The sequence below is a fragment of the Phoxinus phoxinus genome (genome assembly GCF_949152265.1).
Source record: "Phoxinus phoxinus genome assembly, chromosome: 3".
NCBI lineage: Eukaryota > Metazoa > Chordata > Actinopteri > Cypriniformes > Leuciscidae > Phoxinus > Phoxinus phoxinus.
Window position 1 is genome coordinate 44,667,857 of NC_136878.1, and position 24,115 is coordinate 44,691,971.

The following is a 24,115-nucleotide window of genomic DNA, read 5'->3' on the forward strand; positions in this document are numbered from 1 at the left end:
TCTGTTTATCAAAGAATCCTGAAAAAAATATATCATGGTTTCTAATATATCACCGTTTCCAAAAATTAAGAAATCAGAAATGTTTTTTTGAGCAGCAAATGATGGATCGTGATATAATGGCTGAGAAAATTCAGCTTTGCATCACAGGAATAAATTGCATATTAAAATATTACACAATATAAGACTGTCAGTGTATATTTGGAAAAACTACAACAGGTAAAAGTGTCGGCTGTTTGGGCGCTAATGCTAAGTTTACAATATTGATTTCTTGTTTTTAATCGATCTTAATTTTTTTGATGAACAAATATCTTTTTAGTCTGTGCCATTCTCAGTTGATGCACAAACAAAACTTCACTAAACATTATTTGTAGTGTGCATGCCATCCAATAATCACAATACTCTGTGCTTTGTTACTTTTGATATGAAAAAAAGTCTCAGGTTTCAAATTCTGTCAATGTTATAATGATGATATTCAACTTACTGAAATGTATTATCAAGTCTCAGTCTCTCAATCAGTGTTTCAAACAGGGAAAGACATCAATAAAAACAGCTTAGAAATATAAATGTCATGTAATATTACCTTAACTCGTTAGTCAGCTAGAAAATACTCTAGAGGAGCATTTAGCTAAGTAGTACTATAGACAAAAACTCTGATTAAAGGATTAGTTCACTTTAAAAAAAACTTTTGCTGATAATTTACTCACCCCGATGTCATCCAAGATGTCCATGTCTTTCTTTCTTCAGTCGAAAATAAATGAAGGTTTTTGATGAACACATTTCTCCATATAATGGACGTCAATGGGCCCCAAACGGGTCAAGGTCCAGATGACAGTGTCAGTGCCGCTTCAACGGGCTTTAAACGACACCAGACGATGAATACGGGTCTTATCTAGCGAATCGCTCGGTCATTTCAAAAATAAATAAAAAAGTTTAAGTTTTATAAGCACAAATGCTCGCCTTGCTCTGTTCTGTGATGCGCGTTCGTGACGTCATGTAATACGCAGTTACGTTGTAAAGGTCACGCTTCTATGAGGAGTAAAACATTTCTGTCCTGACGAAATTTTTCTTTTAGGCTTTTTAATATTACAACAACCCGGATTCGCACACGAAATGGGCATTTTAAACGATAAACTGACACAAAGACATTTGAATATGTGTGTATGGTCCTCCTTCCGCACATCTGTAAACACTGACTCGTCAAGCGTGACCTTTACAACGTAACTGCGTATTACGTGACGTCACGAACGCGCATCACAGAACAGAGCAAGGCGAGCATTTGTGCTTATAAAACTTAAACTTTTTTATTTATTTTTGAAATGACCGAGCGTTTCGCTAGATAAGACCCGTATTCATCGTCTGGTGTCGTTTAAAGCCCGTTGAAGCTGCACTGACACTGTCATCTGGACCTTGAACCGTTTGGTCCCCAGTGAAGTACATTATATGGAGAAATGTGTTCATCAAAAACCTTCATTTCTTTTCGACTGAAGAAAGAAAGACATGGACATCTTGGATGACATCGGGGTGAGTAAATTATCAGCAAAAGTTTTTTTTAAAGTGAACTAATCCTTTAACATGGAAAAGACGCCTTTTATCGCGTGTCGCGGCGTCGCGTCGCGTGTAGGTAGGACACGGTGAAACACGCCAAATTGGCTAGTGATTATTATCCGCATGTTAATTTCAAACCCTGGTAGAAATGGTACCTGAAGTCCTCCACGACCTGCGACTGAGTGTCCGCGGTGCCGGCGACAGAAAGGGCCCTCTGAGGGTGGGACACAGGATCTGTGGCTGGAGGTTTGTATGATGGGGTCTGTGGAAGAGAGGCGGCCCTCATGGAAATGTGGCTCCGGGCCATTGCAGCGTGTCCTGAAATCTTCTGTCCAGCCAAACTCGGAGGTCCATGACTGACATTAGCAACGTTGAGTTGAGTTTGAGCTTCTGGCGGGTTACCGGAGCTGTCGGCGCCGCTCGGTTCAGCGTGGCTGGTCGTCTGCTGAGCTTTAGGAGATTCTGGAGGTTTGGGCTCTGATACGTCGATCGATCCCTCCACTCGCGGGGTCCTCTGGGGCCGTCGGGGCCGGGCTGGAGCCGCTGCTGGTGTAGAAGTGGCAGGAGAAGACGTGGAGGACGTTTCTGACGGGCCTTTTGCTTGTGCAGATGATGCCAGATCATTCGTTTTACACTGGCTTTGAATTTGCTGCTCTGGTTCCATTGTTATCTAAGAGAAGCATAACGATGAATCAATCAGCATGTGCATTTCAACAACTACCTTCACTTTTTAACAACATTTAGCCTTGTCCCGGACTAAAATGCATGTTTGAGCTATTTTAACTGAAAGAAACTTGCACTGATGTACCTTAAAATATGTCAGTGCTATTATTTTGTCTCAAGATTCACACCAATAATGTTTTTTTTTTTCTAAGGCACGTTCATAAAAGCAACTTTAATGCCCTAATCCTGGATTAATCTAAACCCTGTCTGTGAAACAAGGCTTAAAAGCATTCAAAACAAAAGTGGCATGTCAAAATAAAGGCTGCTCATAATGGCCCTCATTTGTCAATCTTGCGTGGAAACGGGCGTATATGTTGGCGTAAGATTATGCTTACACTCCTCTCACCGCTTGATTTATGAAGCTGTGCGTACCTTTGAAATTCAGGTGTACGCAATACCTGCCTCTTGATAAATGCCGCGGCTGAAACCGATCTTCATTAGATTAACACGCCCCTATATATTCACGTCTCCGCCTCCCCCACGCCCTCATTTTACGCCATGGACACACGGAAGACGGCAAAGAGGAGAAACTTCTCCGGTGGAAATCCAGTTTAAATCGCTGGTTGGTTGAGCAAATTACCTATCATCACAATGCATTATTTTACAGCACGTGTTTTGAAACTATTAGCATTGAATTTCGCATGACGTCACATGTAATGGGGTGTACAATAGTGATGATGATGTGAATAATTGCATGACAATTTGTAATATTCTTCTTATTAGTGTTATGATTTTGATTATTAATGACGCTTATTGTTATTTAGAAGAAGAATGTCTTTGTTACTATTATTATTTGTATTATTATTATTATTATTTAAAAGAAGAAGAATGTCATTTTAATTATTTTGTCAGTCTGAATTATGTTTTGGTCATTGAAAGCCTTTCATTCCTGAACCCAGTCCGTGCACACCTGCCGGGCTTAACTCACAAAAATAAACACTGAAGTTTATAATTTCTATGTTGTTGTTTTTTTTACAGTGGGTCATAATATATCATTTCTACCAGAAAGACTCGGGAGATAAATTGATATAACAGCGCATATTTATTAACAGCCCAGCAAGCATGAATTTATAAAGTTCTTTGGCGTAGGCCCCGTCCTTAGAGAGCAATGCGAGGGTAGCGGAATCTGCATATCCTGCCTGAAGACGAAGGCAGGGGCGCAGCCGACCCCCTGGAGGTTAAGGAAGGGACCATCCTGGTGGTGGTGGGGAGGATGGAGGTACTTGGCGGCGTCAGCATCTGCGAACTCAGATGAATGTAAGTACCGATCTTTTATACTGTGAGTGCTAGCACATGATTGGTTAGAAGAGAAGTAATACGTGGCACGCTGATTGAGTCTTCCTGGCAGAACCTACGCTAAAGCTGTCATATCTTTAGTTTGTCAGTGCATTTTGTGGTGTTAGGAATTGTTTTGTCTGCGCATTTCAGCACTAACTCAAAACGTGCGTACATGTACACCACCTCCTGAGCTGGCGTAGGATTTGAGCGTGCCGTACGCCAACGTCCATATTGATAAATCGCAAAGTCACCGTGGTTTTGGGTGTATGCCAGGTGTACGCTGGAAATTTGGTGTACGCACTTTTCATAAATGAGGGCCATTGTGTGTGTGCATTTGTTTTCAGTTTGGGCATATTACACTATTCTCATCTCCATTTCCAAATGCAAAATGTTACTGGATACAGTACCTAGCATAGCGACTTGCATTGCCTAGCTGTATTTTAGTGGGCTAAATCCCTGTAATCCTTCTGGTTAATGTTTTTCAGTTAAAAACAGAAACTCCCCAAAATCACATGAGCATGGTTGGGTTGTAATAACAATGGGTTGCATAATCTTACACCTCAAAAGATTTTTAAAAGCGTCTTTAACAGAAATGAAACCATTCAGAAGTTTTTGGGTTGGCCAGATTTTTTACATGTTTTTATTAGGAGTCTCTTATTCTCACCAACGATTTACTGAAATATATTTTAAAATGTAATATATTCCTGTGATCAAAGCTGAATTTTCAGCATCGTTACATTACTCAGTCTTCAGTATCACATTATCCTTCAGAAAGCATTCTTTTGCAACATTATACTGTCACTTTTGATCAATTTATGCATCCCTGCAGAATAAAAGTTTAATTTCTTTACATTTTAGACATTTTTAGAATGTTTTTTTTTGTTTTGTTTTTTAGCATTACTTTCACAGAACAATATTCACTTTCACAAAAGAATAATGAAAAAAAAAAAAAAAAAAAAAAATCCTGATAATTTACTCAACCCCATGTCATCTAAGATGTCCATGTCTTTCTTTCTTCAGTTGAAAAGAAATGAAGGTTTTTAATGAAAACATTCCAAAATAAATTTCTCCATATAATGGACTTCAATGGCAACCAACAGTTTGAAGGTTCAAATGTCAGTTTCAGTGCAGCTTCAAAGTCTCGACACGATCCCAGCTGAGGAATAAGAGTCTTATCTAGCGAAGCGATCTGTCATTTTCTAAAAAAAAAAGTAAATTATATACATTTTAACCACAAATGCCCGTCTTGTACTGAGATGCGCCACGCATTACGTCATCACGGTGGAAAGGTCACGCGTGACGTAGTCGGAAGTTTACAAGTTTCAAGTAGGAGGACCGTTCAAAGTTATTGTATGTTGAATGACACATATTTATATGTATGTGTGTCAGTATATTGTTTAAAATGGTCCTTACGTGTGCATATCCTGGATGTTCAATGAAATCACGCGTGACCTTTCCAACGTGATGACGTAATGCGTGGCGCATCTCAGAGATAGTACAAGACGGGCATTTGTGGTTAAAAAGTATATTATTTTTAATTTTATTTTAGAAAATGACTGATCGTTTCGCTAGATAAGACTCTTATTTCTCGGCTGGGATCGTGTCGAGACTTTGAAGCTGCACTGAGACGGACATTTAAACCTTCAAACCGTTGGTTGCCATTGAAGTCCATTATATGGAGAAAAATCCTGGAATGTTTTCCTCAAAAACCTTAATTTCTTTTTCGACTGAAGAAAGAAAGACATGGACATCTTGGATGACATGGGGGTGAGTAAATTATCAGGATTTTTTTAATTTGAAAGTGAACTAATCCTGTAAGGGTAAAACATACTACAGAAGCTCTTCCAAGGTGATGGGTTTCATCTCTAGCTCGGAGGGATTCTATTCTAGTGTGAGCTCTCTGAAATGACAGCTGATGGACTGGACAAAAAACTAGACTAGACAACAGACACAGCTGTGAACGTTCCCTGCCCACAGGAAAACACTGCTTATAGTTGAGTCATTTATTTCAACAACTCTCCTTGCTTTGTTGCAAATAACCAAAAATGATGAATTGCTGTTTCCTACAGTAGACTCTAGTTATTAATAAGGAATGTGACTGCTGTGTACTGGAAGTGAAAAACACCATGGTCTTTAAAGATGTCATATCGATTACAATTTGAGTATGGAGTACCACAAGGCTCAGTACTAGGACCGTTGTTTTTCACCTAGTACATGCTACCCTTGAGAGATACCATTAAGAAGCATGGCGTTAGTTTTCACTGTTATGAGGATGATACTCGGCTTTATTTTTCTCCGCGCCCTAACGAAACATCCCAATACACAAAATTAACGGAATTTGAATTATTCTAATAAAATAGCAACATGATCGAAATTTGTACCGATTTTTTTTTAAATGTGATACACCAGGCTTTTGAGCGAACGTGTATTTGTTCATCTCTCAATCATCATTATTATTGTATTGCATTACATGTTTTGCCCTCCAACAGATGTTTGATAATAAAACCAACCAAGCATTTCGATATTACCATACTATGACAAATTATTAGGAGATGATAGTATGTATTTTATGTAAGTAGGCTATACTGTTATAAAGATATTACTGATTTACATTACAAGCTATCAGAATTTCATCTTACTTTTTGGCCATAGAAATATCAGCAATGGCACCAAATTAAACATCAGTTTGGTCCTCTGCATAAAACTGAGGTGTTTTTTCCTCCTCGATGAGCTCCATGTTCTCATTAAATCAGACTATATGAGCCATAAAATATTATACAAAACCTAAAAAACGTTTGCAAACCTTTTTTTAATATGTTTTTTAAAAGCCTAAATTCAATCTGTTCATCATATTCATATAAAGCGATTGAGTCTCTTCCGAAAATTTGGACTCATATGGATTAGTTTTACGGTCTCTTTATTAACTTTTTGAAGCGTCAAAGTGGTAGTTGCGTAGCTGTCAATGGAGGGAGAGAAATCTCTCAGATTTCATCAAAAATACCTTAATTTGAGTTCTGAAGATGAATGAAAGTGTTAACCCCAACGACATGATGAGGGTGAGTAATTAATTAAAGAATAAAAAAAATTGGGTGAACTAACCCTTAAAACCAGAATAAATGCAAAAATATTGATACAAATATCCAACAACCGGATTGTAAATATTTAGACACAGTCATGTGTCTTTGTACTTGCACAGTAGTCGTGGTCTTCACCTCGCTGTGCTCTGTGTTCGCCTGCCTGACCGGCTTGCCTTGTATTGACAAGATTGTTACAGTCAAGCACACGACTAGACGTATTTGCCTATCGGTGTGGAATAACGCAAAGCATGTGACCAGCAGAAAAGGAAAAGAGACAAAAATATAAACTCCACCTAGCAATGATGACCCCAAATGCAGTGAGTCATTGTGGATGTATTTGATTATGCATACACACACACACACCCACATGAAATTCTTGCAGTGAATCATTGTGTATGCATTTGAATATGTGTGTGTATATGTATACAGATAGATAGATAGATAGATAGATAGATAGATAGATAGATAGATAGATAGATAGATAGATAGATAGATAGATAGATAGATAGATAGATAGATAGATAGATAGATAGATAGATAGATAGATAGATAGATAGGTTTGCTGAGTGTGGAGAACTGCATAATTAGAAAAGCTTTAAAAATGAGATGTTCATGGGGGTGGATGAGATTCAATACTTCATTAAAATTGAGTGAACCATCATAAAATCTAATTAGAATCATTCCAAATTAGTTAGCTAACTACATAAGGTGCACTGTTTTTATATCAGTGATTTTATAGATAGTCTAATATATTATGTAAGGCTCAAAATATTACTTTTGAGCCATGGTTATACACATAAGGTAAGAAACTAAGAAAAATCCTGAAGGTCACCTTAATATGCATTATGACCTACTTGTGTGTTTTTCCTTAGAGGATACGAAGAAGCGTTTGAACCATTCAGTATCTGATCGCACTAAATACACAACAAAGCTGTTTGTGATCTTTCAGCCTCTGAATAATGCCACAGATGCACATGCATTTCTCACACACACACACACACACACACACACACACACACACACACACACACACACACACACACACACACACACACACACACACACACACACACACTCACTGATTAATAACCCACATTTATGCATTTATTTAAAAATAGTTGAAATTACAGTAAACACAAAATAAAAACAACATGCAAACAATCCAGTATTAGTTAAACACAACTGAAGTAATGAGAAAGAAATGGTATTAACATTTTTTAATGATTTAATGGTAATAACATGTTATAGCTTATTACGTTATATTATGTACAAGTTATTCGTCATATCATATTTATGCAATCCTACGCATGTTTGCACTTGTGCTATTACAGTTTTACGCAATTATAGTGTTGGCAATAGACTTTCTTACCCAATGTCCTCGTTCAAGGCAGGCTGATGAGAACTGATGGTATGTTGGCAGGAGATCTGATGTGCACCGCTGGAAACCAGACTTACTGATAAATATAATCAAATAGCTTCGCGGACATCAAAATAGCTCATCATCATGCGACAATATCGGTTGAGCTGATGGAAGTGAAAGCACGTTCAGATCCAATGTGTCACATCAGTGCCCGCTGTCCCTGATACACTAACAGCGAAAGACCTTGAGGTTTACTGGAAGGAGAAAATGGGTCGCTGAAGGCGAGTGCATTTCATCCGCAGATGTCGCGGTGTTCTTCGACGTGAGCTCGTTTCGCGTTCAAAGAAAAGCGTTCTGTCAATGACAAGACATGAACGTCCACTGTTGTCCTTCAGAGCTGCTGCTCGTGTTTCGTGCACTTATTGCACCAGAGCTGCTGGCGTTGCTTTCGTCAGAGATTTAATCATCACCACGGACGAGGCGCTCTTGTCACATGGTATTCGGCTGAAGCTCCGCTATAGATAAAGCTTATATTTGCATTTCCTCTTGCAAGGCAGCAAAAGTGTTAAAGGTCTATGTTTAGTTTTGGGATAGGCTGCAGTTTTTGGACCGCAGTACCGTGTAAATAATGAAATGCCGCATGAGAACGCGTTGCTGTTGTCATGACAGCGCGCATCTTTTTCTTTTTTTTAAATCAACATAAAGACCTAGGACAATTAATGCAATGCAAATGAATGCAAGAATGAAAACCATTAGCAATTCGATAAGATAATTGTACGTTTTAAATGGCAAATGAAAGTGTACAAACTTTAATGTTACATTATGTAATAATGTACACATTACTTTAATGTGATGATGTTATAGGGCTAATGTTGCATTGGCATGGTTAAAATAATACTTATCTTATCCTTATGAATTTGTATCAGTAAATGAAGAGGTCACAATTTTACTATGGTGTACCGCAAGGCTCAGTACTAGGACCGTTGCTTTCTACCCTGTACATGCTACCCCAGTTGGGAGATTATTAAAGGGGTGGTTGATTATGATTTCACTTTTCTAACTTTAGTTAGTGTGAAGCCTATGTTGCTGTTTGAGCATAAACAACATCTGCAAAGTTATGCCACTCAAAGTTCAAAGCAAAAGGAGATATTTGCTTTTAAAGAAATTGCTTTTTAAGGACTAGCTACAACAAACGGCTGGTAGGGACTACAAGACATTCCTCCTGGGTTAGTGACATCCCAAAACCTACAATTTACATAAACCCCGCCCCCGGAACACGATTTATAGATTATCAAGACAAAATATAATCAATGATTAGAAGATAACTACACATAACCTACATAAATTCATCAACTTACCATTCAAAAATGTTGTCTACATGTTGTTACTTATTCTTGAGTCTCTCTATCTTTGTTTGAACATAAAAGGCTAAACGTTTTTGATTAGCTCCGCCCCCTATGCCACGAGAAGCAGCTCATTTACATTTAAAGGGGGACATACACAAAAACTGTGTGATTTCTTCGCTCCCTGAGAAAACATACCAATTCACAAAATTAACAGAATGCATAGTTGATATAAATTTTGAAAAGAAAACCAGAAGTTTTAATTATTGGACCAAAAACCTCCGCACTCAGCTTAACTTGTAGGCAGAGTGTTTTTTTCAGCAGATACTTCTTCCTCCAGACATAACGATGATCCATAGAGCCAAAAAGTTCCTGTTTTTTTTTTTCTATCACTCCATAGAACAGAATCCCCAAACTTTGGCTTACTTATATGATTTTGGGCAAATTGGAGGCAATATTTCTTGAGCTTTTGAGTCAGTAGTGGAGAACGTCTTGTAGTTCTGGCATGCGTTTAGTACGCACCTTACTGTGCAGCTGAAACCTCAGTGCCTGTTGACAAGTCTTGCTGCATGTCTTTTGCAGTCACTCGAGTGTTTTTCTGAACCTGCCTTCTCAGAAATCTGGTTGCAGTTGTTGATAGCGTCCATTTTCTGCCCCGTCCAGGTAGTGTAACCACTGTTCCTTTAACTTTCAACTTGCGATCTATGCTTCCATTGGTGTCTCTGAACAATTAGTGCCTTCGCTATCTTTTTTAATCCTGTTTGTGAAGGGCGGTGACATCTCTAATGACCATATTTATTTATTATTTATTTGACTTATCCATACTTATTTCTAACATGCAGTCAAACGTGACGCTCAACAAACCTAGCCAGGTATTTCATGTGTTCTAGCTCAAGCACACCCGGTGCAACTAATGAAGCCCTTGATGAGTCGCATCAGGTGTGCAACCACTGTTTTGTGCTGTTGTGAGGGATTCTATTCAGGGGGGTTAACAATTTTGAGATTGCAGAAGTCATTAGAAGTTAAATTTTCAGTTGAATTTGGGGAAACCACTTGAAACATGTGTTTTGTTAAGTTATTTCAATTACTTTTGTTTGATTTGTTCATTGCAAACAGCTGAAAGTCTGTCAATGTTGCCAATAAACCTGATTTGCAATGGGGGGTTAAATAGTTTTGATTACGATGTATATGATAGTACTGTAGTGTTCTTTGTACTATATAGCTGTGGGAAGTGAGCAATTTTAATAATGTGATATGTTTGTGCATTTGTGAGAGCGGTTATGTAAGCTGAAACCGCCACTGGTTAGATACAGTGTCTTCCACAGGCAGCATTTCACACTCTGGTGCACCGTAGACTTAAGTCAGCTTTTACACTAACAGAGACACTGCTGTTCACTACAGAACATTAATGTATTAAACCCAGTAAGTTTCTCAACATTTCAAAATAAGGTTGTTTATTTTCACATTTACTCACAGTCACAATGTGATAGTAAAGTCAGTCACAACTGCATTTCATGCTAACTTTATGATCACATGGACAATGTGTAATGTTGAGCCATTCTTTGATTTAAATGAAATAAATAGCCACAATACATGAGCAACTACAGCTGTTGAATGTAATTAGTCGATGAGAGGCTCTATATGATGCAAGGAAAGAGAAGGCTGTTTCAAAGCATCCTTGTGTTTGAGAGATGTTCAGGCATCGTGAACCCAGAATACTCTTTTAATGACACAGGCATGGGGTCTGTTTGCCTGACACTGAACTGCTATTTAAAACACCACTACAGATGTGTGTCTAAAGAAGCATAGTCAAAAACAAGACTTCTCCTACAGCATTGCAAGTTTTTGTTTCACATAATATGACTTTACATCTTTTTTTGATGATTTGCATAATCAACTATACATTCAGATCAGGCAGCAGGGGAATTACATTTTTTGCTTATTAATCAACACAATTATTTCTCAAACATTATATAGATCTGAAATCACTAACTCACAGAAATGCTACTGAACCCGCAGCCAGATTAAACCTCGCTGTAATGTTTGTAAACCAGACAATATGACTTAAAGTCGGCATGAAACTGAAATTGTGATAGTATTTTCTTCCCTATTTGTGACATATATCTAAGTGAAATGGCTTCTCAAAGAAAAATGGAGAGGAAGATATTTTGAATAAAGACTTAAAATGTAAGAAAGAAGAGCACACAAATTTAAATAATAATAGAAAGAAAAAAAATATTTCACGTGTAAAATACTCCAACACATTTTAATATTTTATAACATTTGTATATAGTATATTGAGTGTATTATATTTTCTAAATACATAAAGTGTATGCATGTATATGCGTATTCTGTAACTTTTCTGTATGATGATTTTAAAGAAACCCCATACAAACCAAGATGACAACCAACAATGAACCAAGAGAGGCTCACCGGCACTAATTTACATTGAACAGTACATACAAATGTCTTTGTATATGGAGGATATAGTGACAGCATTTGCTGTAGATAAGGCTCATGTGCAGCGTTTTTAAGATGACAATCCATTATAAATATGAAGATGTACTGTATCTTGAGAATTATATTGTATCTTGATGAAGATTGACATTTTGTTAATAAAACATAAGCACTTTAATGTTGTAAACAATAAACAATTCATGTTTTGTTGTGTTTGGACTACTTTTTGTATGTTTTATAATTAGATAACGAAGATATATTAACAAAAAAAAAACTATTTTATAAGGGCCTCATTGATTAATTTAGCCTGGGACTTAATGTTGGTTCGCCTCTGCATGATATACTGTCTGTCACCCAAACCAAACACTGAATTTTTATCATTTTACCACCAAATCCGTATTCCCATTTCACCCTTATGGGGAATTTCTCCCTCTGCCTCTAGATAGCGATAGCTGTTCCCTTCAAAAACAGCAGGAAAAAAGAGAAAGAGAGAAATATGAGCTCCGTGACGTGGCAGAGTCAGTGTGTGTGTGTGTGTGTGAGAGACAGACAGACAGTTCAGCTCGAGCATCTTCAGCATGTGGACGATAGTCTTCACTGCCCTGCTTCCGTCCTTCATCTTATCATATGAAGTGGACACCAACAAACTCAATGGTCTTGCGAAGGCCAGAGTGGAGGTGAGCAAAGCATTTCATTCAGCTTCAGTCTCCGGACGGTCGATGAATGCGTTCAGAATAAACACATTCGGCTTGTAAACAAAACAACAAATGAGAATTTACCTTTTTAGCCAGCGTGTGTATCTAGTCATTTGTTTTAGGCTAATTAGCAAAAGCATTTCAACGCAATGTTTCTCATGAACGTGTAATCCCTAGAGTAAGGGAGACATTCAGGATTCATATAATTTGCAAAATGTCATGTCTCACTTGTGAACAATAAGCGATTCATAATGGCTCATTATCTCAGGGGGTTAGTGTTTAATATTTATAAGATTGCGTGTTTGTTTCTGGGTCAATGCACACTGTTTTACTGAACGATGCTAAAATGAAATCTACAGTGTTTTGCTGCCGCATTCATTAGTTCAAATTGAATGTCAAAATATAGGTATAATATTCACGTGTCAAAATAAAAGTCAGGTTATCACCTGAGGAAAGCCTTTAAGAAACACTATCGAATCCCCTTATACAAATACAACAAATGCTTAGAAAAACAATATACAAAAATCCTGGTTTTTGAATTTGATTGGCTGAGTGCTGATATACACTACAACATCATTGAGACTTTACAGATTTTCAGTCTGTATTAGTGGTAGGGAGTTTTCATTGACTCTTACTGCAGATTACACATTACACCAGTAGGTGGCGACACATGATTGTCTATGAAGAGTCAGTGAATTATTCACTCAACTATTTGTTCAAAATCATTCAGAAATTAAACTGTTGTTCAGAGATGCATGATGCCTAATTCGGCTTTGCCTTTCTTGATAATATTGTGTCTAAAATGTAAGTTACTCGATATTAACTTCTTGTTTATTAAAGTTTTATACAACCGCAATATTACTGTTGGAAAACTTTATTTCTTTGCCAGCCTAAGCATCAAGTTTGCATGTGTGCGAGTGGAAATCATGTTAAAATTTGCTTCGCAGAGAATGAGAAGTCCCAGTGCTGTTGTACTAAATGTCAGCACTCGTGGCTGAACACTTAGTGGCCAGAAGTGTATATTAATAATTTCTTCATATCTTTTTTTTTTAACCTTCCCCTTCAGACGTGTGGTGGATGACAGCTGAATAGGTTGAGGGAGGTAAGTACTGCGATATTGACTTAAATATTTTCTGTAGACAAAATAATAATAATGAAGAAGTATTACTAAAAACTTAACATCAACTCAGCTGGTTATGCGGAATTATATTCTTCTTTCTCCTCTCGATTCATTACAGGTCAAGGCCTTTGTGACCCAGGACATTCCTCTTTAGTATCCTTTATAATCACCATATGAACAGTCAATCAGTTATGGAGTAATAATTAAAATAAGGGTACGTTTACATGACAAAGGTTTGCTAAAAACAGAAAAGTTTTTCCTTCTCGTTTTTTGTGTTTAGACGACAGCGTTGTCAAAACGATCCCCATTCACACGGATGCAAGAAAACAACTAAAACCGCTGTATTCTGCTGCCAGGCCAGTAGATGGCGATGTCACTTTGAAGAAAAAGAAAAAAACACTACATGCCTATAGACTGAAGGCATAATAGAGAGCCTAGGTCCCGCCCCTTCCGGTGGACCACCATGGGACCTTATTTTGGAAAAATATTGTATGGTAGTCAATGGCGAGAGACAACAAATATTTTGATCTCGTTTGAATTGTGCCCTGAATTACACATATGATGTTTGTCAATTTAAAATATACATTTTAAAGTCAAGAAATTCGCAGTTTGATGTAATTACAAAGACTACAAACCCAAAAGGCGCACATGTGACGTCATACCTTTTCTCTCAATGAATGAAGCTAACTTTACTGAAGCTAACTTTACCGAAGCTAACTTTACTGAAGCTAACTTTACTGAAGCTAACTTTACTGAAGCTAACGTTACTGAAGCTAACGTTACTCAAGCTAACTTTACTGAAGCTAACTTTACTGAAGCTAACGTCTGTCATGTTTTCTATAGTCTTACGTTATAATCGTAGCGTTACGCCGTCATGCCGGAGTGTGTTGTACCAGACTGCACACACACGAGCAACGGTGACGTATAGTGCGAGACGAGAGATGAAGTTCATTGAGTGATTTCCACATAAAACTAAACGTTACTCTTCTGTTTTATGACAAACTGCGACTTTCTTCACTTTCTTAATTAATGTTTAAATTGACAAACATCATATGTGTAATTCAGGGCACAGTTCAGACGGAATAAAAAGATAAGTTGTCTCTCGCTATTGACTACATATTTTTTCCGAAATAAGGCCCCATGAGCCGGAAGCGGAGGGGCGGGACTTAGGCTCTCTATACACATACGCATGATGTCGCTGTTTTCACTAATTAGTGTTTTTGTAGTTTTACATTGAGATGATAACGATATTGTTTAAAAAAAATTGCACTTTAAAACCCATTTTTAAAAGTTTGCATTTTCAGGCCCCAAAACACCGCTGTCGTGTAAATGAACGGCCAATGTGTTTTTTAAGTTGAAAACGGTGTCATGTAAACAGCCCCTAAATCACATTCACCATTTAAATGAACATATTTGCAAATGTTGTTTTATATATAACAATAAAATAATGATGTTTTACTCTCTGCATAACAGGAACGTTTCTTCTAATTCGGGGACATTGATTTGTTGCTTCCACATATTTTAAACAGAACTGGCAAAACAATTAATAAATGCTTTTTATTATTTATGTTCTGTTTTATGATACATTTAACTACATATTAAAGCATTAAATAATTTAATCTATTTATTTATTAATCAGGTGATTTTATTTTTCCCCCCCAATTTTTTTTTTAATTCTTTCATATTTTGAATTGTCGTTTCTAGAAATGAACTACATCACAAAAATAATACAAGTGCCTCCTTAATAAACAATTTTTAATTTAATTTATTTGATCTTTAATCCATTTATTCATGTTTTATTTATACATTCATATACAGTATTCATAATATTAAGTCTCCACAATGTTGTACATGCAACTTGTGTTTTACCTGGAATATATAACCTAGAAAACAATATCTTTCCAACAAAGAGGAGAAGGGAGTGGAAACAGTGCCAGACAAAAGACTGTAAAAAGATCGTACATTTTACAGTCTTTTGTCTGGCACTGTTTCCACTCCTTCTCCTCTTTCCGTTCCCTGTGTTTACCTCAGTTCTCACGCTAACACACACATCTTCAGGCCACAGCAGATCAGGTTACATCTGTTCTGCAAACCTTTTACAGAGTTACAGGTTTAAAACGATTAACTTTCAGTTGTTCGGGTCATGGTCACCTGATACCCAGTGGTGTGTCCACATCCCTCACCTTTCCATCTTCTCTTTCTTCACCTGGAATGCACGTTTTTTTGTTTCCCTCTGTTTGCAGAATCCAATGCTGTGTAATTCTCAGCACTTATGTCTGACATGTGTGAGGTTAGTAGTAGACCGCTTTAAGAGTTTAGTACATCCTTAATGTTCATCCGTTCAGCCACAACCTGGTAATGAAGCACATGCCTGGGGCCGACCCTGAACTCGTCCTTCTCAACCACTACTATGAAGAACTAGATGTAAGTCAAACTTGTCTAGCGTATCAATTTGAAATGATCATTTTAAAACGAGGATTGGCGATTTCAAACAACCAGTTCTATTCCAGTGTAGAGAAACCACATGCACTTGCTGTTCTCTGGAGTTTGGGTGTAACCCACAAAAAGCCTGTTCTGGGAATTGCCACTTGCATGATATGTCTGCAGATCAGTTCGAGGTTTCTACACCTTTAGTATGAGGAGTAAGGGAGAGCGGGGCACAACGTAGCACTTTTTGACTTTCTCAGTTTGTGTAAATTTACTTAGGGTTTAGAGTATTTATTCCCCCCCCACATGTCTAGTACAATTATGTGGTTTTGTTTTATTAATAGTGTATACTTTTTTATTGATTTACCCCGAAAGAATGGAAGTGAAATGTGACAACATGCCCCATAGGTGGGGTACATTGTAACATGCGAGGGGCACGTTGTAACATCACCATATGACAGCTTAAAATGCTATCTATCTAATCAAATAATATACAAGTCAAACCAAAATATTTTCCCAATATTTAGCCAATTATTAACTTTTTCATATAGAATAATGGCATTTTTTAATTATTAAAAAGAAACTAATTTTTGAGTTTGACAACAAACACACCGGAAAACACAGCTATACAGCAAGTTCAAAACAAAATATGAATTAATCATTTCTGAATATTGACTCACAGTCTTTATTTACATGTTTCTCATATTTTCTCAATAGAATTCATAAAAGTATAGAATATAATAGCATATTTCTCATTGGGGCACATTGTAACGCAGTGTGACAACATGCCCCAGCTGCACAACTGGGATTTAAACCCTGCCAGTGTTTTCTAGTGGTTAGCGAAGCATTCAAAATGCTTGTTACAGACGCGAAAAACGCAGAAAATCGAACCCGATCTGAATTTTTTTTTATGACGGACGAAAGTAGGACTATAGGCCATTGCACACTGAGTCCGAAATTTTCGTATGCGTTTTTTCGTATTCGTGATTCGGTGGCTCTGAATTGTCAAAGCACCATTCAAACACCATTCAAACTGCTTTTTACGGATGCGAAAAACGCAGAAAATCGAACCCGTTTCGATTTTTTTTTTATGACGGATTAAAAAGTTTCGGAGGCAGTGTGCAAGCGTGATTGACATAATGTGAGGTCGTATTTATTTTTTAACGTGTGAAATTTTCGTACGGACTCAATGTGCAAGGACCGTGGCAGAGAATTTTGACATTTGAATCAGTCTTTTGCTGAACTCGCTCTACCCTCTTTTCTCATATCAGATAGGAAAGGCATTTATTTTCAATAAAAAGAATTAAGGAAATAAATTGTCTAAAGTGTTTTTAATAATAAAGTGTTTAACGGGAAGGGTTAGATGTAGGGAGGGCTTGTCCCAATAAGGCGGCGGCATCCTAATACCTTGAATAAATATAATAATTTACACTCTACTATTATTGCATAGGCATACAGTTTAATGTACAACAACAAATAGTATTTGTCACTATTTATAAATGTGAATAGCATCTAACTACACTTTGCAAAGAAAAATAGAGCACTGCTATTTACATAGTGTAAATGGAATCTGTTGCTACTTGCACTTAAAATAAATAGCATCCATTAAGTAAATCTGTTAAGCATTTATTTAGGAATATAAGTAGCATCTATTGAAATGTTTTATATTTAATGTGTCGAGCCAGTCGAGGCTTCAGGTCCCGCTTCCAGTTAAAATTTTAGCTGTAAAACAGCTCGTTATGCTCCTTGATATTTCAAAAGGGTATTTCTTACATTATTATATGTATTGTTGTGATTATAATCACTGGTTTGTAGTGCAAACAGTTTTACTGGGTTTTGTTATTCTTCTAATTATTTGCCATAGCGACTAACCGGAAGTCTCGCACATTCACAGAAAACGGCTAACTTCCGCGTTGCAAAATACGGTGGATGATGTAACTTTTCTAAAATTAAAAAATAACGAGTAGTGCAAGAATTTAATCTTTAAAACTATGACTTTACCCAAATACACTTTGATAAACTTATATATTTAATTTTAGAGCTGTCGGGACGGATTTCGCGGGAATCTGCTGTACGTCATTCACCCGTGCGAGAAAAATAGATAATAAATCATTAAAATCGGTAAACCAACCGTAATCACCAGTTGTAAAACAAAAATAACGTTATTTATTTAAGATGTCATGTATCCAGCAGTGTGTCTAACCACATTTATCCACGCAGAGGAGATGCGCAACCAAAACCCTCAAGACCCATGCGGTTTTATTTGTTAACCTCTAGAGGGGGCAAAAGATGCATAGATTCATCCTTTGTAAATTTTATGTCTTTTAACATTTATTGTTATTAAGCACCCGTCTTCATAACGGATTTCAACTGATAAATAATGCTGTGTGTTTCTCTTCTAGAGAATCCCATTATCTGAGATGACTCGCACCGAGATACACAAACTCTTGGCAGAACTGGGCTTTTATAAAAAAGAGGATCCCGAAGACCAAGTGCCCGAGGAGTTTCGCTTCTCTCCAGCGAAGGACAGTCCGTTTGAGGGCCAGCAGTCCACCAGTCCTCCCACTGAGACGGATGTGGATTCCCAGCACACAGATCTGTAACCCCTTACATAAGAGCCATGGTGTGGGAGGTCAACATTGTGAGGCCTGGCTGATTTACAATCACCATGAGAACTAAAACTGAGCCGAAGTCTCTCTCCTTGTTAAATGTGGCCACATTATTGCTTATAAATAGTTCAGCACACATCCAGCAACTCGATTTAAGTGGCATTATTCAGGTCAGACACTGATGGAGGAAAAATCTGCATTTAGAAGTTCAGAGTAAGTGCGAGCTTGTGTGCGAGTCGTAGTTTATGTTTGAGGTTTGCTCTCACTGTACTGTACATGACTTTATTTCTGCCCGGAGGGACGTTAATGATGTCCACAGCTGTAAAAGCCTGAGACTGGCTGAGGACTGATGATCTGTGTTCTCATGGGCAGAGATCAGGCCGAGACACACTGTGGGAGCAGAAACACCACTGAGAGAATAAAGGCTTGAAATATCACAGCGAATATCGAGTGGCTTTTCATTATTATTATACAATAGAAATGTATATACACAGTACGGTTCAAAAGTTTGGAAACATCACTAGTCTCTTATGTTCACAAAGGCTGCATTTACGTGATCAAAAATACAGAGAAAAAAAAAGTGTAATATTGTAAAATATTATTACAATTTAGAATGTTTTTCTATTTAAATATACTTTAAAATATGATTTATTATTCCAGTGAATTTTCAGCATCATTACTCCAGTCTTCAGTGTCACATGATCCTCCAGAAATCATTGTAATATGATGATTTATTATCAATGTTGCAATCGGTTGTGCTGCTTCATGTTTTTAATAACCTGTCATCATTTTTTCAAGATTCTCTGAAGAATAAAAAAAAAGCTAAAAAAAGAACAGCATTTATTTAAAATAGAAATATTTTGTAACAATATACACTACCGTTCAAAATTATTTTTTTCCCCTTTTTTTGAAAGATATTAATAGTTATATTAAGCAAGAATGCGTTAAATAGATTTTTTTAAAAAGTGATAGTAAAGATTTATATTGCTAGAAAGATTTGTATTTGAATGCTGTTCTTTTAAACTTTTTATTCATCAAAGAATTAAAAAATAATTATCACTGGTTATTAAAAATATTAAGCAGCACAGCATAATAAATCATCATATTATAATGATTTCTGAAGGATCATATGACACTGAAGACTGGAGTAATGATGCTTTGATCACAGGAATAAATTAAATTTTTAAGTATATTAAAATAGAAAACCATTATTATTTTTTAAACCATTATTATTAGAAAACCATTATTATTATTTTAAACTATTTCACAATATTACAGTTTATTCCCTGTATTTTTGATAAAACAAATGCAGGCTTGATGAGCAGAAGAGACTTCTTTCAAAAACATTTTAAAAATAGTAAAGTTTCTAAAACTTTTGACTGGTAAACAATTAGGGGTGTGCATTGCCACTGCCCTCACAATTCGATTCGATTACGATTCACCAGGTAACGATTCGATTCAATTCGATTCTACGATGCATTGCGATGCATCAAAATTCTACTGCACACAACAAGGCAAATTTTTCATCAGTCATGAGGCAATACAAGCAGTCATATATTGAACAACAGATTTTATTGGCTGCTATGTGTGTATTATCACTCTCCTGTATCTGACATAAATGTCATTAAACAAAATAAAATTTAATGGTAGGCTACAGGGTATTGTATATGGCATTTTCAAACCTGAAAAAGAAAACATAAATCACTGCTTTCTAGGGCTGTAATCTCCCAGTCGATTGTTGTTGGTCGATACGTTCTTGCTTGACCAAAATTCTGATTAGTCGATTTTTTTCCACGTTCATTTCATCAGTTTTGCCGCTTTCATTTCATCAGTTTTGCAGTGTTCATTTCATCAGTTTTGCCGTGTTCATTTCATCAGTTTTGCCGTGTTCATTTCATCAGTTTTGCCGTGTTCATTTCATTCGTTTTGCGCGTTCATTTCATCAGTTTTGCCGCGTTCATTTAATTTGTTTTGCGCGTTCGTTTCATCAGTTTTGCCGCGTTCATTTAATTCGTTTTGCGCGTTCGTTTCATCAGGTGGAAAGCACTAATTGCTAATGGGGGTGTTTTCAGAGCACCCCTGTTTCACAGGTAACAGTCTGTCTTCAGAACACCCCCCTTGTTTTCACTTCTTTTGGATTAGCCCAAACCACTGGAGAAGAGAGACAAATTGAAGAAAGTAGGCTACTAGAAGGTTTGCTGAATATTATTTATTTAATTGAGAGACCGTTTAATTCATAGTCAGTCCTCTTCTACCATGTCAACAAAGACATCGGCAGTGTGGCAGCATTTTTTTTTTAGAAGACGGGAAAAAATGATTGCAGCCCAATGCGCAGTGCCACTGTTTGTATTAGTTTTGAGCCTATGCTTTATTTTTCAGTTATGCACTTTATTTTGTTTTTGCTCTTGATCTGGTTTGTTTAATAAATATTATTTTTTTATTCAAATGGACGTGCCTTTTGTGTTTAAAAGTAAAAGCTTTATGTTAGTCTATTCGTGTCTCAGCCGCGAAGCTGCGCTCCTGTGTTCAGCCTCGTCTTGTTTAGTTTCCCATTAACTTCGTAGAATCCGAAATGTGCCCAGATGTCCGCTTTTCCAAGCTTTAGGTGCGTTTTTAATTACCCGTCTATCGCGGTCATCTCCCTCCGCCTCAGCCGTCTTGATTGTTGTTATGCCCACGAAAGTAACTTTATTGTCCAACTCAAGGCCAGAAAATAAACAGTGACATAATCGATTATGGCACTTTGCCGCATCGATGCTGAATCGTGCATATCCCGCATTGCGATGCATCGCCGAATCGATTATTGTTGACACCACTAGTAAACAATATAAAACCTCATTGCACTCATGATTATGAATATTTAAGATTTCCTATTTCAGAAAGTGCAATAAACGACAAACACATTTTTGGGTATCAGTTATGGTTTTAATGATTACTATAAGAAACCATAGTGTGAGGAAACACTGAGTGAACAGTAGTTTTGAATAAGTGTACACACACACACATTTATGTCCACCACTGATTGTGAATGATGCTAATCTGATCTACTCTACAATCTTCAAGTACCGAAGCAAAGTCACTCTTCTGGTGTGTTCTGCAGTAGATCTGTGTGTGTCGTTAAATTACGTGCAGTCATTAAACTAAATCCATCTTTAGAACCAAATATATAAACATCATTGACCTTTTCAGATAAATGTACTACTAATACATTATTATTATTATTCTCAAATTGACTCCTAGGGCTACTCACACATACACCGTTTAAATTACACTGGTTTATTGGCTGAAAGCCGTGTGGTCAGGATTTACAAAGCTTTATGTTTTAGGGACAGACATCTCTGCTTTCAAATGAAGTTCAGGAATATGAACAAAATATACTCATCCATAAACACGCACATCCATGAGTGCGTCTATACATGCATGCAGCGGTTTGTGTTTTATATCACTTCAAACTACAAGGAACAATAATGTCTGACAGGGTCTGTGTTTAGTGTAAAACCAAACGTTCATTTAGAAAAATATCAATTAGTTGAGTGAAAAACACATCTCATGAGCTGCATCTCGCACTACAATGGCTGAAGCCATAACAAGCGGTGAGATTAATGTTCTTGCAACGGTTTTAAATAAACACAATATCGTATACAGATGAAAATAAACGTTAAAAAAAACAAAAAAAAAACTAAAACTTCAAGTAACCGTGTGAAAAGCATGCAGGTGTGCGCTACAGTACCGCGGAACAGGGTTAAAAGCATTTAAAAGCACAGATATGGGCAATCAACATCAAATAATGCTTCGTTTTTAACACGTGAAATCAAGTAGTAGACATCAACACATCGCTAGGAACCGTACTTCTTTTTTTTTTACCATCAATAAAACATTTTTGGTACATTTAACTTTTTTTGGATCATACTACAGTTCGTTTAAAAGCTCTGTTAAAAAAAAAACAAAAAAAACTTTCATTCATTAAAAAATGCCCAACATCTTGTTATGGGGGAATTGTTTGGATCGGTCTGGAGAGTAAAGTAAACAATTTTAACTGTTGAAATGTAACAGGACAAGTAAAAAAAAAAAGAAAAGAAAGAAAAAGCAGGCGCGCTGGTAAAGCTTCAGTGTTGAGCATCAGAAGTCAGTGCTCTTCTGCTGCGCTCGGGCCAACATCATCTCATACCTGCGCAGATGGTTCACCAGCGACTGCACGTACGTGAACACACACTTGGAGTCCGGCTTCTTACCCATTATCATCATGTCCTCAACCTCCACCAGGGGCATGCAGTTCACACAGGCCCTAATGTACAGAGACAACCACAGGCGACAGTTAACAAACCAAATGATTACACACACACACACACACACACACACACACACACACACACACACACACACACACACACCTCTGCTAATCATGTCATTCGAATGATTTCTAGTGTGCTGTGTATGCAGCCTACACACATTCACACACACACACACACACACACACTGACCAACAGGGGGCAGCACTGACGCTTGATACAGAGAAATTACTTTTTTCTCAGTTTAGCTATATTACATTATCATGCACTCCACCACAGAAAATCATTCTGTGAAGAAAAACGTGTTTACAGAAATGCATCTATAATGCAACGAGGCTGGAATAACAGTTTTGAAAATCGTAAAACATTTTGTGTGTTAAAGGATAATTCCGGTATTTAACACCTTGAGTCTATATTGTAGTTTGTTTTGGATGAACGAGTGGTGGACAAATTTTTTTTGACAATGGTTCCTCTCTCGAGTTTTTGACTATAAAAGAATTGGCCATGGACCCATTTAACATTGGAGTCAATGGGCATGTCCGAAAATGTCATTAAAACAGCCAATAATGTTCGTTTACAAAACTGTTAAACTCACCGAGTGATTAGTGGTGTTCGTTGATGTTCCAGAAACAAAAAAAGTGTTGCGAAATACAGTTTCTGTCGTGTTTTATTCGTCATTTTGTAAAATCCCATTGAATTCTGTTGAAGGACCGAGTGCTCATTAATATAAATGCGCTACCGGAAGTGGTCGGGAGTGTGCTAACGCTTCAGATTCAAATATTGAGCGGAAGTTACACGGTTGTGAAGTGTCTGAAAAAAATAGTTCCACTATAGCAAAATAAACGGATTGGAATCATATATTGCGACGATATATTGTTTATAATCATCAACGAACACCACTAATCACTCGGTGAGTTTAACAGTTTTGTAAACGAACATTATTGGCTGTTTTAATGACATTTTCGGACATGCACATTGACTCCAATGTTAAATGGGTCCATGGCCAATTCTTTTATAGTCAAAAACTCGAGAGAGGAACCATTGTCAAAAAAATGTTGTCCACCACTCTTGTTCATCCAAAACAAACTACAATATAGACTCAAGGTGTTAAATACCGGAATTATCCTTTAACATGAGACTCGCATGATGAAATTAAATGGTTTTAAAGTATAAATGGGTCTACATAAAAATA

At 37.0% G+C, this 24,115-nt stretch overlaps 3 protein-coding genes across 10 annotated transcripts in view; 1 reads left to right on the plus strand and 2 right to left on the minus strand.

The window, feature by feature from the left end:
- The window catches only part of inpp5jb (inositol polyphosphate-5-phosphatase Jb), a 41,866-nt gene extending 33,433 nt beyond the window's left edge, over nt 1-8,433 (minus strand). The window contains exons 1-2 of the mRNA XM_079606000.1: nt 7,993-8,433; nt 1,701-2,215 (exon numbers count right to left, since the gene is read on the minus strand). Of these exons, the coding sequence (XP_079462126.1) occupies nt 1,701-2,209 (509 nt within the window). The 5' untranslated portion in view covers nt 2,210-2,215; nt 7,993-8,433. The remainder of the gene's footprint in view (nt 1-1,700; nt 2,216-7,992) is intronic.
- A 3,659-nt stretch (nt 8,434-12,092) lies between these two features.
- On the plus strand, nt 12,093-19,078 carry selenom (selenoprotein M). Its single transcript, XM_079606404.1, has 5 exons — nt 12,093-12,460; nt 13,545-13,580; nt 13,717-13,751; nt 15,944-16,022; nt 18,428-19,078. The coding sequence occupies exons 1-5, from the start codon at nt 12,362-12,364 to the stop codon at nt 18,626-18,628; spliced, it is 450 nt and encodes a 149-aa protein (XP_079462530.1). The 5' UTR covers nt 12,093-12,361; the 3' UTR covers nt 18,629-19,078.
- A 2,463-nt stretch (nt 19,079-21,541) lies between these two features.
- smtnb (smoothelin b) overlaps nt 21,542-24,115 on the minus strand; it is an 80,037-nt gene continuing 77,463 nt past the window's right edge. For 6 of the 8 annotated variants that reach the window (XM_079606398.1, XM_079606396.1, XM_079606397.1 and 3 more), the window contains one exon: nt 21,543-22,919. In XM_079606398.1, the coding sequence (XP_079462524.1) occupies nt 22,754-22,919 (166 nt within the window). In that variant the 3' untranslated portion in view covers nt 21,543-22,753. Of the gene's footprint in view, nt 22,920-24,115 lie in introns of all 8 variants that reach the window. The other 2 variants (XM_079606399.1, XM_079606403.1) reach the window with 1 other exon arrangement.